The following is a 16128-nucleotide window of genomic DNA, read 5'->3' on the forward strand; positions in this document are numbered from 1 at the left end:
TTGGCAAAAGAGAAAAATATTTCTGGAACTAAGGAAATCAGTTTGTATTAATGTAGGTGGTCAGATTTTAATTAATTCACATAAAATCTTCGTTATCAGATAAAATATCAAAAACTCTATCAGATTATTGGTGCGGTCCTTATGTACTAGATAAAATTTTAACTTTGAAATCGATGCTTGCAACTAACGTTAGTAATAATATTGATGTTAGAAGAGCCCATCTTAACAAAGTGAAGAAATCTTATCCCAGAAGAGGTAGAAATTCTTGATTGGTTAATGTAGTAAATGGCATTGCCCAGTAATATAGATATCTATTTCTTTGTGCATTATAAAATTTGTAAATTAATGAGATATCTGATAGTTCAAAACTTTTCCTCATTGTGTCGTTACCATGAATCCTAAGATTTAAAAATTAAATAAATTGGACTTCTATTTACAACTAGGTATACTTTTTTGATTGACTAAATTAGAAGAACATCCAAGTCATGTCTATCTTGTGTTATTTCCTTGGAATTCCTTTGTATTTTCCAAACATGAGAGAGATATGTTATATTCCATCAGGTAACAAATGTATCTTATGTAAATTTCAAAGAAAAACCATATACATGAATTTTTGAGAATTTTGGATTAACTTGAAATTGTGAAGATAGAATTGGCATATTTGGAAATTAAATATTCAAGTTCTTGATGTTCAATTGAAATTTAAAAATCTGTAAGGACTAAGAATCAAAGCTTAAATTGTAGTGAAAGTATGAAATTAAAATAAAATTCTGGTTGAATATTTCAAAATAGTATATTGAGAGTAAAGAAGGAATAATTCGAAGTTACACCCTGAGAGAATTTAGAATTCTAAAATTTAAAAATATAGAATGTTAAAAATTAAAATCTTATAATTTTTTTATATTTTGCATAAAAAATTATATTTCTCCAGAGTGAGGACCTTATAGCATTTGTTAAAAAATTTGTCCTGCGTATCATACCATTGATATCGTAAACTTTTTTATACAGGTGGCAACATTGGAATTGCCATATTCTGGTTTCGAGCCTGCTTCAGATGCCATTGTGTGGTCTTCGTTCACCATGTTAAAAGAAGTTGGTAATGACTGCTGAGTTCAAGAAGTTAAAATCGGGTTTGTAATGAAATAAGATTTTTTTCTTTAAGTATAAAGATTCGTATAAAATTCTGTATAATAGGATGTGATTATTACAGAAGTTTATAGCGACGGGAAGAGGGAATTGATTTCTTTAAATATTCGAGAAAAAAGAGCAGTCTAAAAGGCTCCGTGTGAATGACTGTTCCGAAGCACTTCTGGTATCTATGAGTATATTTAGATTTTTCGTATTTAACCTTCTGACTATCAACGGATACATGTGTCCCATTCGAGTAATTCAACAATCGTTGGAAATTGGTTTTCAGAAAATTCTGAAAAAATAAATGCTTGTTCTCCCATCGGGTCAGATGTAACCAGCAGACTGTTTAGTTCCAAACCTGTGTACAGATGTCAGGAGTATATCACATTAAAGAAGTTGAACATATAAAAGAATGTTCACATTTAAAAAATGTAGTCAAAGACTTAATCTCTTTTCATAACTAGTTGTTTAAATTCGTATTAGAAGTATTTCTTTAAAAGATAATAGGAACGGTTATAGTTAAAGTTACAATTTCCATTTGGCTGTGTGTGTATGTTAAGAGTTGGAGGTAAGGTAAAGTTGTTTGGCATGTGTTTGCCTGCATGACTAGTTTTGGTTACTCAGTCTGGCGAAGGAAGAGTTCCTACAACTCTTATCTATTAGCTGTGTTATTGTATTTATTTTCCTTTGCACGAAATTATACCTTACCATTTGAGGAACTAAAAGTATGTATATTTAAATGGATTTTGTTTTATATGAAGTATAAAGATTGCGTGTATTTAACTTCTTGCAACTCAGTAATCATTAACTTGCGTTTGCTTTATTTTGTCCTCTTTTTTTTAAACGCCGAAAAAGGAAAGAAAATAGAAATAAAATTGTATTCAGTTTTTGAAGGAGAATTAATCCAGGGAGCAACTTGATGTTAAACGTATGATTTCTTCTTACATAAATTATTGTCAGACTTTTTCGTGAATCGCAATATAGCATTAATTTGTTAATTTTCGAGGGAGAAAGTAGAAGAATACTTTTGTTAGTTTTCTATGTGATGGAAAATATACTAATTTCTTATATTTAGTGAAGGATTTACCCATGTGTTCTCATGCAATTTTCCTTTTAAATAATTACTGTACCTCTTAATACGGGAAACCTGCAACTCTACATGGTTTCGCAGGTGTAGGTTTTATTCGGTTTTGTTATTTCAAATGGAATAGTGAGATCGGAACATCAGGCACTTGTGAAATCATAATAGAAGTTACAACTGACAATTGTCTATAGAGTAATACTGTTTTAGAGGCTACCGAGTTTATCGAGAGCTTCCGTCTAGTGAGAGTATAAGATCTGAAAAATTAAATTGGCTACACGGAAGCTGCGCATCAACATGAGCAGGGCGGGCGGAACTAGATCACGTGAGCAGAGGCTAGGGGAACAGTTGCTCAACTACAGTCTTGAAACAAAGAGCACACATGCAGAGGGATAGTGGGTATTATTCTGTAATAACCCTTTTTGCATAAGTGCAAGTCTTGTTCGGTATTGAGATGAACTAAGTGAAAGTGCGTGGATATATTCATTTTATTTTTATTTTAATCTTATTTTATTTTATTTTTATTTTATTTTATTTTATATAAAAGTGTAGGAATTATTATTGTTTCTCCTTACAGAAAACAGTCAGTTGGAAATCCTTTCTTAAAGCCCCTATACTACTATATAATACACGAATGTGTCTGTGTGAAAATATTATATTGTTATTGATTTCACTCTATCTGTACAAAATTTCAGAGTTCTAATTAACAATAGAAATGCTTAAAATAAATGTGCTAGATTTCAACGTGACAAAACAAGTTACCTATTATTAAGCATTATAATAATAACAGTATTTCAATTCTTAACTTTGTTAAATATTATCAAGGTGAAAATATACTTACATAGATCCTTAGTTTTATTAAAATGAGGATAAATAATATAGGAAGGGCCGGAAGGCGAGGAAACTCAGAGCCCATTTTAATTTTTCCTAGTACGTAGGAGGTTGAGATACAGTTTTCTGGTCATATTTTGTTTATTAATTACAGTTATAGGCTAAATCGCTCACTTGCTCTTCTCGATGGTCTAATAACTAGGCCGCTCATATCTTTGATTCACGAGGTCATGAATTTGATACCCGGTTTTGACAAACTACAAGGCATTATAATGGTCCAAAATCCCACTTTAAACTGTAGGTCTCGTCCTATATATATTGCGAGATTCTACACGTGCTCCCAAGAAACACCGCAGGAGGCATCAGTCTCCGGTGAGTGATCATCTCTTTCACTCTCTAGGACGCCTAATCTCTGAGAGCTTCTTTATCCTTCCCACTATCTAGGACGCCTGGTCTCTGAGAGTTCCTTTATCCTTCCCACTCTCTAGGACGCGTAGTCTCTGAGAGTTCCTTTATCCTAATCACTCTCTAGGACGCCTAGTCTCTGAGAGTTCCTTTATCCTTCCCACTCTCTAGGACGCCTAGTCTCCGAGAGTTCCTTTATCCATATCACTCTCTAGGACGCCTGATCTCTGAGGGTTCCTTTGCTAGGACTAGGACTAATCTTTGAGTGTTATCGTAATCGTTAAGACGCCTGGTCTCTGGAAAATACCTAGACACACTCTTTGGTCACAAGAGCCATGGAACCTCTCACCCTAGTGCAATTGGTCTCTGGATTCTTACAAACTCACCAACACACCACAAAATAACTAGGAAGAACTGTAATTATTATTACTACTGTACATACGAAGAATTTTTATAATAAAAGGTGATTTGGAAAGTCTAAAATTCTCGTGTACTATTTTAGTTCTATCCCAAAAAAGACATAATTTTAGAATATCTTCGTTGTTTGCAAAATACACAAAAACAAATCAATGAATAAAATCCTCAGTCAATATTCACTTTGCAAGACAGAATATATTTTAATTACGTGATCTTAAGTTCCTTACATAGTAAACAAACACAGTCCTGTGATAGTAAACATACAAGACCAATCATGTGATTTCTATTACACTGCTTGCAATTGCTAAGGAACAACTGATTTGTGCCACGTAGCATTCCCAGCACTCGACCAACTACTGTCAAATGCAATGCAAAGGGCGTAGTTGTGCAGGACCTGTTATATTTATTAAAGACAGTGCATGAAAGCTCTGTATCAGCCGAAACTGCATGCAGTCAAGTGTTTAACATAAATAGCGCCGTAGATGGCGGAACTCAGTTCTGTAAAATTCAGTGTGGAGGGCCAATAATATTCAGTGCAAACTGGCTTCAAGAAATTACTTGAGTGCGTATGATCGTGGACGTTCAGTTGGACGGCTGGAAAATGGTCAAAATGTTACTGCTGTGGCGAAAGCAATGTCAGTGTCAAAAAGTGTCATCTCGTGATTGAAAAAGGCCGCTGAAGATGGAAATGCGATACGAAAGCATGCCGGTAGTCATCGAAGGAAGACTACACTTCAAGGCAATCGATATGTATCCCTAATGGCGAAAACGAACAGACAGCGCACTCCTCGTAACATAACTGCAGAACTTGCAACCGCTACTGATACACAGGTATCTGCCAGAACATTTCGCGGCGCTTAAATCAGGTTGGTTTGTGTTCACAGAAACCTGCTAAATGCATCCAACTTTAACCACACCATCGTCGCGAACTTTTAAAGTGGTGTTAAGAACACGTTGGTTGGTATCAGCAACAGTGGTCCAGAGTGATGTTCTCTGACAAATCCCATTTCAATGTGACAAGTTATCCTGGCCACCAGTTCCTGTAGAGAGATCGGGGAAAACGTTATATACAACAGAATGTTCATAAGCATGATCGCTATGGTTGGACCTTGATGTGGGCAGGCATTATGCACAATGGCAGAACCCTGCTTCACATCTCTGAACAATTATATCCTATATGAAGGTAATGAATCCAGAAAATGATTATTTCACTATAAATACCCTATATTAGTGAACCTCACTACCACGCCGTAGATGGTTGAATCTTACCGGTAGTAATTGCTACGAAAGACAAAAACGTACAGCTAAGCTCCTACTGAAGGTTCTTACAATTTTGGCTTAAGTATGTTAAGAATCACTGTGTTCAAGTCCTCAATGGACTCGAACTCATGTACACATGCGCATCAAGACGTAAGTAAATATTTTGTGTAAGGCTACACACAAGTTTACTGGACAATAGCGTGTGTAGTACTAATCCTAATTCTGTGTATATGTAAGATCGATCCCTCCTCATGCTGTGTGGATTTATGGTGAATAAACACCATGTGCCTGGCTTTTCTCGAAACAGAAGAGAAAATGGGACAATAATCTGATCTCCAAAGAATCGTTCACGATATTGATGCCACGTAGTAAATCTGTGCGTGGCGTCGCAAGCATCTTCTTGTTTGTTGAAATGACAACGTCCAGTAATGTGAATATTTTTGTTATTGTTGTTATTAATATAATTATTATTATAAACATAGTTTATACCTTTACTGCGAAATTACTGCATAATATATTATTATTTCCTGGACTGTATGTCATTTAGTTTATTAAGGGGCGCTAATTTGTCTTCAAGTAATCAAACAAATGAATTTCGGCGTTCACTTTGGTGTAAATTACCTTACAGAAAGACGCCGGTTCGTTCGAAAGATCAAGGCTGAATGTGGTAATATTTGGCGTATGATTTTAAGTGACTAAGTAGGGTAGGGGTAACATACTGGATTTGTGAGTTATAGTTAACATAGGTTCAAATCCTGTTGAAACTAACATGTTTCGTACAAAACGATCGTGAAGAATCAAAGACTTGACTTCACATAACATTAAACTAGCAATCCTTAACGTAGAAGCAAACGCCTGGTACGATAGAGACGATATAGGAATGTTGGTTGGGAAAGAGCAAATAACATCTATGAGGATTACAAGTACAGCTCAAAACACTTCATCGAATTGAAGTATCCACTTTTCATGTTATTGATCTTAGTAAGGAACACTATACCATCTGTTAAACAAGTTTTGGGTAGAGTAATCTGTGAACTATTGGTATCGTGCTAGACTTCCAAGTGGAAAATGTTGGTTCGATTCCCCCACAGGCATTTTTTTCGCATAAAATAATAGCTGCAAACAGAGATTCATGATGTGATTGGAGAACTTTTAAGGCATCACTATCGAGAATCCGAGTAAACAGTGTATGTGTTCTTTATCATACAGTGTAATGATAACTAGTTTTCATTTATATATTCCATCTCTCTGTCTTTTGTGATGTTCCCTTACTGTTTTTCATCTTTCCCTTCTGTATCTCTCTCTTGTTATTTTATCTCTGTCTCTTATTTATTGCTTCTCCCTCCCTCCCTCTCTCTCTCTCTCTCTCACACACACACACACACACACACTCACACACAGTCAGACAGTTTTGATGGCCTGGTGGCAAGTCCTAACTCTAAAAGAAGCATCTCAGTCCATAACTTGACTGAATGATCCAATCGACCCGGTCTGGAACACCTTTGAAAGAAATGTTGTTTAAACTCAAGCAACTAGGTAAAATCTCTTCTTGCCCTCCGGGTTACGGAGTCTCAATCGAATCACCGAGTCAGTACTTTCGAATTCTCGAGCCAGTGGCGGTTCATAATCTAACCTACATCACCCAAATGATGCGATGACCCGTTTCGGCTCTAGCGTGTTTATTCTATCTTTTCAGATTCGAACGATATATTCGCAAAAGGTGAAATCGAGAGTGGATGTTCTGAACAGATAAATGTTCAGAGATTACTAGAAAATGGCTCCATTTTCGGTTATTTCAAGAAAATATTTTATTAATATTAGTTCGACACAAACTTCGTTTCCATCCTATAATTCAATGTATTTTATTCACGTTTGAAATGTGAATCATTCAAGGTGCACTACATTCCGACTACTACTTAGTTACTAGTACTCTATGAGATTTCTTCAAAAGGGTTGTCCTAACTTCAGCCTTCTTTCACCAAGCCGAAAGTTGCTGTATGTATTTCTGTTTTTCTTTATTTAAACATTTCCAGTTCTCCCCCCCTCTCTCTCTCTGACCTTCATTTTATGAAGACAGCTATCAAGTTAGAAGACTTTGCCAGTTTTACAATAGTCGAATAGAAAGGTTTTATAGGCGTTGGTCTAATAATTTTAAACGCTTCAGTTCAAATACACTCTGCTCCAAAATAATACTTTTAAATTTAATATGTTCTTAGAAGGTGAATGATAATTTCTCTTTCCTTAAAGTGCTCCATCTAGAGATAAGATGCAAGAATTATGTATATATTACAGAGAGAAAGAGAGAGAGTGGAAATAAATATTATCGAAATATCACTAGGAACATTCATCCATATTCACATTTCCTTATGTTTTAGTTCATTTTTATTGTTTTTACGAAATTACAGTTCTCCATTCTTATAATAGTAACAAGGGATAGTGAATGATATAGTATGACATTCTGCAAGAGAGAACGTATATTCCTTTAATATTTTAAATGTTCATAATAGAGACATGCATGCATTATTAATTGGAGATTAAATTACACGAACTCAGGTTATGTGCACACAAAATATGACTATTTGTGATATTTGCAACATATGCCATGTTTTCTATTGATACAATAGTTTTCGCACATCAATCTGTCACACACTGCACATCCCGGTTTTATTTTCATAGATGGTCTTCTTTTCTGATTGCATTTTGCGACAACACTGGAAACAATTATGTAACGCCGGAAAATATTTTGTTAGCTTTAATGAGTAAATGACATAAAAATATATTTTGTTAAAAAAAAGTCAAAAACCATGATGATTTTGCGAATGGAAGAAATTCTCGGAAAACTAAGATGGGAGTCAAATCACCCCTCACGACGTGATTTTTTTTGTCATTGTTTGAGTAAATTTATTAAAACTGAAAACTAACAAAAGTAAAGGTAACGTGAAGATATATATATATGAAATCACAGGATTATCCCTTTCGGGATCCTGGCTTTTTGGGCTATTTTTTAGACTTTCAGTCAAGCAGCTACTGTATCGTCACTATTTATCCTAGGATCATGGTTCATACCTCATTCTCTTCAGAATAAAGCTGGCTTTCAAATGGTACTACTTGCATGCTCATACCGTATACCAGAAGCGGAGGAAAAATGTCAAAGTGAAAGTTTCGGAGGGAAAATTTTTTCTCGAACTTTGGCCCCTCCTGGACCCCCCCCTGTGTGAACGTAGCCATCTAAAAAATCTGAGAAATAGTACTTGGTATACTGAACGTGTGTGCCAAATTTCAAGTTTCTATCTTGAATAGTAAGGGAGGGAGAAATTTTATCAAAATTTCCCACAATGCCCTAAATTACCACACAACACTATGATCTCAGGAAAAAAAATTCCTGAGACATCCCTAATTACCCTAGGGTCATGTGTCGCCCATATTCTCTTCTGAATAGAACTGCCTTTCAGGAGGTACCATTCACATGTCTCCATCATGTATCTAAGGCGGGAGATCGCAGAAAAAAGGGATTTTTTGGGTCTAAAAATCCCTTTTTTCAACTTTTAGCCCCTCTGGACCCCCCTGTTTTAACGCAGAAATCTAAAAAAATCCGTTAAATACCATTCGGTGGACTGAATGTTTGTGCACAATTTCAATCTTCTAGGTGCAAAAATAGACCCGCCAGAAAAAAAATCAGAAATTTCCCCATGTTACCCTATACAGAAGTATATTTTGAAAAAAATTCACTGAAACGTCCCTAATTACCCTAGAATAATAATTCGACCGTCATTCTCTTCAGAATGGAACTGCCTTTCAGACGGTATGACTCACGTGTCTCCATCATGTATGTGAGGCGGCAGGATTATATAAACATTTTCGTAACACTTTTAACCCTCTATTGTAGATGTAATGAGGTAATGAGAGCTAATCAGCACTACTTCAGACGAAGTAAATCAACGCTAAAACAATATTTTCCATCGCTCAGAAATTAGATACAAAATGAGAATGGTTAACCAACTCTCCACTGATTTTAAGAAATTCCATAAATGGAACCGAAAGACGTTATTCAATACGTTCGGAATTCCCAAGAACCTAGCAAGTTCGGTGAATGTTTTATTTGTAAACTTATTTATTTATTTTAGCAAATCAAATGTAATCCGGTGTAATTAGTGATTTTAAAATAACAAGCTAAAAATTGATTTAGATGTTCAAAATTAATATATCCTTAAATTCTCGTATGCGGAAACTGACATACGACATCATCAAAATAGCCACCGACAGAATTTATCACTTAAATTTTGGAACGTCGTGTGTTTTGAAATACAAACTTCGTTCTTACTTTATTTCATAGACCATACACTAGAAATTGTGATTTGTAACAATCACTTGTAACAATACACTATTGCTGTCTTCAAATATGACGATTTAGAGTGAAAGCAATGTTTATTCCCAATTTGTATTTTAACTGTGCATTACTTTGAAACGATTTGATATGCTGAAAATGTGCTTAGTTTATCGTTTTAACAGCTTTCTAACTATCTCAAAACTACCACATTTTTTAACCTCTAAAACTAATAGAGAAAATCATTTTCTTCATTGACTAACTTTTAGAAATGAGTGTAGCCCAATCACTTACAAGGACGCTGTAAATGGTAATGAGCAAGATTTGTACTGCTAGCAACAGCTACAGTGTTCAGAATAATATTTGCGATATTTCTACCATAAATAAATTATAAATATATATCTTAGAAAACCTCCTTAATTGCCCGATGTAAACAGATCTTCTCGGGTTAGCAAGTAGGTAAATACTATTGTATCTCGCAACATTTCGAGGGCTGACATTGTCCTTATCTTCAGGCAAATATGATGGAGCAATAGAGTGCGTGGAACATATACTTCATGCTTATGTGATTGGACTCTTCTGATTGGTAGTTGAAATGGCAGCTTAGATCTTATCATTTCAAGCTCCAATCAGAAGCCGTCATTTCAACTACCCATCCTATTTGTCTGAAGATAAGGACAATATCAGGCCTCGAAACGTTGAAAGATACAACAAGTATTTACCTGCTTGCCAACCCTAGAAGATCTGTTTGCAATACGACTCCAGGAAAGCTTCAATGGAAGTTTTTCATAGATGTAGTCTACGCCATGGAAAATACTTTTCACTTTAATAAAATTCAATTAAATTGACTGGACCTCATTATGCATAATGTGTTTTCTTTTGAAACCTTTTGTAAGCAAGATATGGCTAAGATATGGCATTCCAGGACCTATAGTTCGTCATAAAACTTTTGTGGAGTTGATAACCAAGCCACATGTCTATGCGTAAGAGCTGGGCGGAAAAAGCTCTATATGTATAAAGAATGAATTTGGGGTTAAAATCAAATTAGTGCCTCTCAAACACGTTATCAAGTTGATCTGACGGGGAATATTAGCTTGTAAATTGGAAAGGTGGGCATTCTAAGAAAGATGTTTGCCGAAAGTGACACCAAGGTACTTAACACTATTTTGTAACGGTATTGGCGAGTCTAGTAATGTAAGATGTAAACATTCTGATTTCTTGTTAAGCAGTAGTTGTTACATTTAATTTCAAATAACGTCGTTTGTGTTTCAGATTAATTTAATTTGTTTCCATTTGAGATACCAATTAACAACTTTATAAATTGCTGGTGGCAATGCTGCGTTTATTCGGCCCGCTGAGGAATATAAAGCGAGATATGCCGTATCATCAGCAAACTGAAGTGCATTAATTGGTGTTTTTGCTATTGGCATATCAGAAACATATAGGATATATAGTAGTGGTGACAAAACAAAACCTTGAGGTACTCCGGCCCGTAGGATGAAGTAATGTAATTGTGCCTGATTTATTTGTATGGAATCCGAGCGATTATGGAAAAAATTGACTTTAAATTAAATGTACGATAGTGGCAGAATGCGGAGTAATTAGAAGAGAAGCTCTTGATACCAGAGACTATCTCAAATGCTCGATCAATATCAAAGGAAATGACAGATGGAAGTCGTTTATTGAAATGCTTAACAAGATAGCTCATAATTTCAACAGTTGATCAGTAGTGCTAAATGACGGTCTATACCCTGCTCGTGTCGAAAGGAGGATTAGGATTAGGATTAGGGGATTAGAATGTAGTTGTTTACCAGGATTCTGTCTAATGTTTTGCTGAATACATTTGTAAGATTGATTGGCCAATAGGAACCAATGTTAGTAGGAACCTTATGAGGTTTTAAGAACACGACGATTTTAGTAAGCTTCCACAAAGTAAGAAAAAAGCCTGTAGTGAGTATTAAGTATATAACTTAGCAAGGATAAGATGAAAAGCTAATGATGTCTGGCGAAATTGGTTATAAGTGATTGTATCGGACCCAGGAGCTGTATTTCGGTGATTACGGAGAGCATCGACAATATCGGTACACAGAATTGGAGCTGTAAGAGATGGAGTCGGATCTACGGGATGATTAATGATGGTGTGAATAATGGTTATATAGGATTGCTAATACTGGTAATATGTCGATGAGTTGGATGAATAAATAGTGGAGTAGAATGAGGGATGAATACCTTCTCGAAGCGATGAGCGAATTTTGTTGGTTTCTCTACATCAGTTTCAGATACAGTACAATCAACATAAATTGGATACTGTGTTTCCAGTAAGTTTCAAAAGCCAAGTTTGAAAATTTCGTGCAATTTGTTCCATTGTGTAATTGATTCCAAGAAGTTCTTCAGTCTAGCCGTTTTTGTGCGATGATAAAATGTTTGACTATGTGCTGGAATTGGTGATGAAGGTGTAGAAAGTGGTGATCGTTAGTCTTCCTGTATTCATCAAAATATTCGTGAAAACGTTGAATAACTGTGATGGCGTAAGTAGATAAGCTAAGCCTATTAAGATGGGAGCGACATTTTGGAACTGCATGTTTTGTAGCGTTAACGATAATTGTATTTAAAGACGTAGGGATAGCTTCAACGCCTATGCCCTCTATGGAACTGATATTAATGGTTATAGCTGGGACCTACTCAGAGATATGCGCTTGGTATTTATCCCAATCTGCTTTGGCAAAGTTATACAAGAGCTTGTCAATAAAGAATGATCATAAATGAATGTAACATAATTATCTGTACTAACAATCCAAATGTTGATGGTATTTTCCAAAATAGTCCTCATTACATGCAATACACTTGTCCCAACGTTTTTGCCAGTCATCAAAGACATGCTGGAAACCATTTTTGGACAGATCCTTCAAAATTGACTCCGCAGTTTTCACACTGTCCCTGAAAATGCGAAAAACCGTCCTCGGAGGTGTTTCTTCAAAGTTGGGAAAAGAAAGAAATCATAAGGGGCTAAATCATGGATATGTGGGGTACACACGGAAGGTTGATCTTTGGAAGATAGTCAACAGAATTTTTGTACTGTTCTTCGCGTGTCACTTCCATGTTCCCTTACGCGAAACTGAAACTGCGTGTGCTTGAACGGCAGCCAAGACCACATTCCTGACGTCATGGCCTTCAAACTTGTTCGATCTGTTTGTCACTTCTCCCACTACACAGACGTGTTTCGTTTTCTGTGCCTTGCGTTGTATTCATTTCATTAACACTGATAATCAGTCTTTATTGATCACCCTACGTATTTTGCAGCAGAAGCTTGTGGCTCCATTGTATGAGTGCCAGACGGAATGATGGTAAGAAGTATTGGTAGGTGATCGCTTCTTACTGAACTGAATACCTCCATGGTAGATTTAGGTAACGGATTGTTACTGACTATGACGACATCAATGTGGTGTTAAATCTCACGCCGAGTGTGGTGCGGTAAAGGTATACAAGAGCTGCAGGTGGTTTCCAGAAAGTCCTGGAAAAGCCGTTGTTGTGTCGCTGTTCTAAAATCGTAATTAATGTCTGCTAAGACAATTTAACTTTTAAAGTTAAGATCCAGATAGATAAGAAAACGATAAGACAATGGCTAAGTGGAGCGAACATACTTATAGATAGTTGCCACAGTCAAATTAAGTGCTAAGAAATATACTGTTGTGATGACGTGTTCAGAGTATTGATCCAGATATTGCAGTATGATATGACGATGAGGTAATGAATGTTTAATAGCAATAGAGGCTCCACCACGAGAGTCATGAGGTAGATCGGAACGAACCAGATGATAATTATAATGTGGAAAGTAAAGGCGTTCTGAGGGTTTTAAGAAGCTTTTGTTGAGTGCAATACAGTCGACTTTGTGGAAGGTTGCCATAGTTTCAAACAAAATTCAATTAGTTTTAAGTTATCTGTTATTGGCCAATAGTAGGTTGACGGCTTTTTATTCCTGTTCCTGTGCATTCTGTCCACGATTGTTAGAGTCTGAATAAAAATGGAAATGTGAGTAAGGGCCTGAATAGGTGGCTGCCATGTGAAGGTGGAAAATCTCTTATTCAGCTTTTGTGGTATGTGTAAGAATAACTTTACGTTGAAATAAAAAAAAATTCTAGAGAACGAATGTGATAAACTCTAAGACGTTTTCTATAGCTGGAGGAGATAAAACCAAGTTGATACATAGGTTCATGTGAAAGACGTGTGGAGACGGAGTGAGACAACAGTCTCTGGTTTCTCAGGCTGAGGTTTAGGCTTATTCTTACATTGGCAAGAGTAAATAGAATGATTGCCATTGCAAGTGTTGCAGGCAGAAGGCATAGTAAGTAATGTGCTGTTTTTGAGTTTGTGTGGTCCTTTACAATGCGAACAGATGGGAAGTAGAGGACACTTATTGGTTGGATGAGAGTTATAATTGAGGCAATTTTCGCAACGTGAAGAGAGAGGTTGTGGTGTTCGAGATGACTCAACTCTGTGCGAATGATATATGAAAACCCAATTTTGAAGTAGGTCGTCGATGAAGCAGGTTGTCAGTAAGTAAGCCAAACATGCATGTTGACCCTGTTGCATTTTTAATGCGAATAGCGCGTGAGGATGAATCCCATAAGCCTTAAATTCTTCCAGAACTTCTTGCTCTGTAATCGTGGGATCGATGCCTTAAAGCAGCGGCGTATGTTTAGATGGAGGTAGTGTTTTGTGACCCGAAGATTTCAGTAATTGGACCTTTTAATTGGTGCCAAATATTTCTGGACCGACTTTATATTCAAGAAGTGTCATATTTTTAAAGCATGTAAATGGGAAACACTTCTTGGGAACGTAATCAAGTCTTTTGGATTTCTTGTCTTATAATGTTTGAAAACTTCTTACGGATTCTACTCACTCACTTTTTTGTCTTATTTTATGTTCTTAAATAACAGAAACTCTCTTGATTAGGTTTGCTGCCATCACTTGCTAATAATGACTTAAACTGTTTCACCATCTACTAAAGAAATAGTACAGCGTCATAATAAATCGAATTACGTAATCACTGCTAACTCCACATAAAATTGACTAGCTCGGTTGGCTCTAGAGATACAACAAAGGTTTCAGGCTCATTGGAAAGCTCTTTACAAATCAAATAACTATTACTTTAGAATATAAACTCGTATATAAACTCGTTTCAAAGTTATGTGCTGTTAAAATACAAATTGAGACTATCCCTACATAGACCTGTTCTTTTCAATTTAAGACGTCGTGTTTGAAGATAACGATAGTGTGTGACCAGTAGTCGTTACAAATAACAATATCTAATGGATTAGAAGTATTTGAAATAAAGCGAGAACGAAGTTTCTATCTTGAAATATCGAGCCAAGGAATAGGTTCTGTTGGTGGCCATCTTGATGTTTTACATATCAGTTTCCCCCAAGAAGCAATTTTTGAGACTTTGAATATGATGATTGGAACAACATTTTGCTATCACTAATTAAGGTTTGTTACTATAAAATTCGGTATTTGAACTATTTAATACCTAATCTTACTAGTGTAGAACTTAGGCAAGAATAATTAGGAGTGTAAAAATATCGTAATGATATTGATTATATCTAGTATCACAAGTAACTGGTAATCTAGCCTTAAATCATAGGGTTACATGAAAAGTGGCGTTCTTTTAATAAACAATGGAAAATTTGAAGGCTAATATTCCCCTCTACGTAAAGAATATAGACGAGCGTACTTCAAAGTTTCGTATCGTACTACATATCAATTCATTTTTAAATGTTAGAGTGGCAATTATTTATGAACTTTACCAGAACAATACTATATTTTGTAGCAGGCCTTCAAAACTACCAGATGTAGCGAAAGCAACTTACCTGAAGTAAAGACACCTGAGAATACCCAGCACTGTGCATATTTCACTGTCTTTTTGTCATCGTAATACGTCTGCAGAATTTCGACGCTTCCACTCCAGTAAAAAGGCGAAATTCCTCCGCTGAAATCTTCTTTCCATCTACCCTTCATAACGCCATGGAATGTTTGAGATCGTTCATAATTCAGCTTAAAAGAAAGTCGAAAACTACGGTTATTCTTGTCAGTAACAATTTCTCTTGTTATTAACTATAATTTGATTGAAATAGGTATGAATTTTACCCTGAAATGAAATGGATCTCACATACATGCTTATATCCTGTGGCTACAGAAACTAAATTTGATTGATTACTGAAGACGTGGTGAAATGAGTATATGGGAGTAAACGAGAGACCTCCCCCCCCAAAAAAAACAGGACATGATAACGACAAGCTCATTTTGGCTATCGTCGAACCAGGGACACCTCGCACCAGAAAGGAATTGGTAAATTTATGACTTCAAAAACACTCGAGGGTAAATAATATGGGTTACTCCCATATATCAGCATGTTTATACTTTGACATGGTTGATTCTGAGTTCGATTCCCAGTGGGTGTCAAATTCATGGTTTTGGTCCGACATTGTGAAGTAATTGAGGGGTTCTATCATTGCATTATAGACAGATAAACAACATAAAAAATGATCCATACCTTGACCACACATTACTCTTCCAGAGAGCTTATTGTGCTATAGTGGCAGGAATGATTGTTTGTATCTAATTGAACATTTTATGGAATGTGAAATTTATTGATTAGTTGCTTGTAGAAACACATTTTAAA

At 35.8% G+C, this 16128-nt stretch overlaps 1 protein-coding gene across 1 annotated transcript in view; it reads right to left on the reverse strand.

The window, feature by feature from the left end:
* LOC145687658 (annulin-like) overlaps window positions 1-15497 on the reverse strand; it is a 113805-nt gene extending 98308 nt beyond the window's left edge. The window contains exon 1 of the mRNA XM_081761122.1: window positions 15317-15497. Within this exon, the coding sequence (XP_081617248.1) occupies window positions 15317-15464 (148 nt within the window). The 5' untranslated portion in view covers window positions 15465-15497. The remainder of the gene's footprint in view (window positions 1-15316) is intronic.
* Between the last annotated feature and the right edge of the window lie 631 nt (window positions 15498-16128).

The sequence above is a fragment of the Thermobia domestica genome, chromosome 1 (genome assembly GCF_964235325.1).
Source record: "Thermobia domestica chromosome 1, izTheDome1.hap1.1, whole genome shotgun sequence".
Classification (NCBI taxonomy): Eukaryota; Metazoa; Arthropoda; class Insecta; order Zygentoma; family Lepismatidae; genus Thermobia; species Thermobia domestica.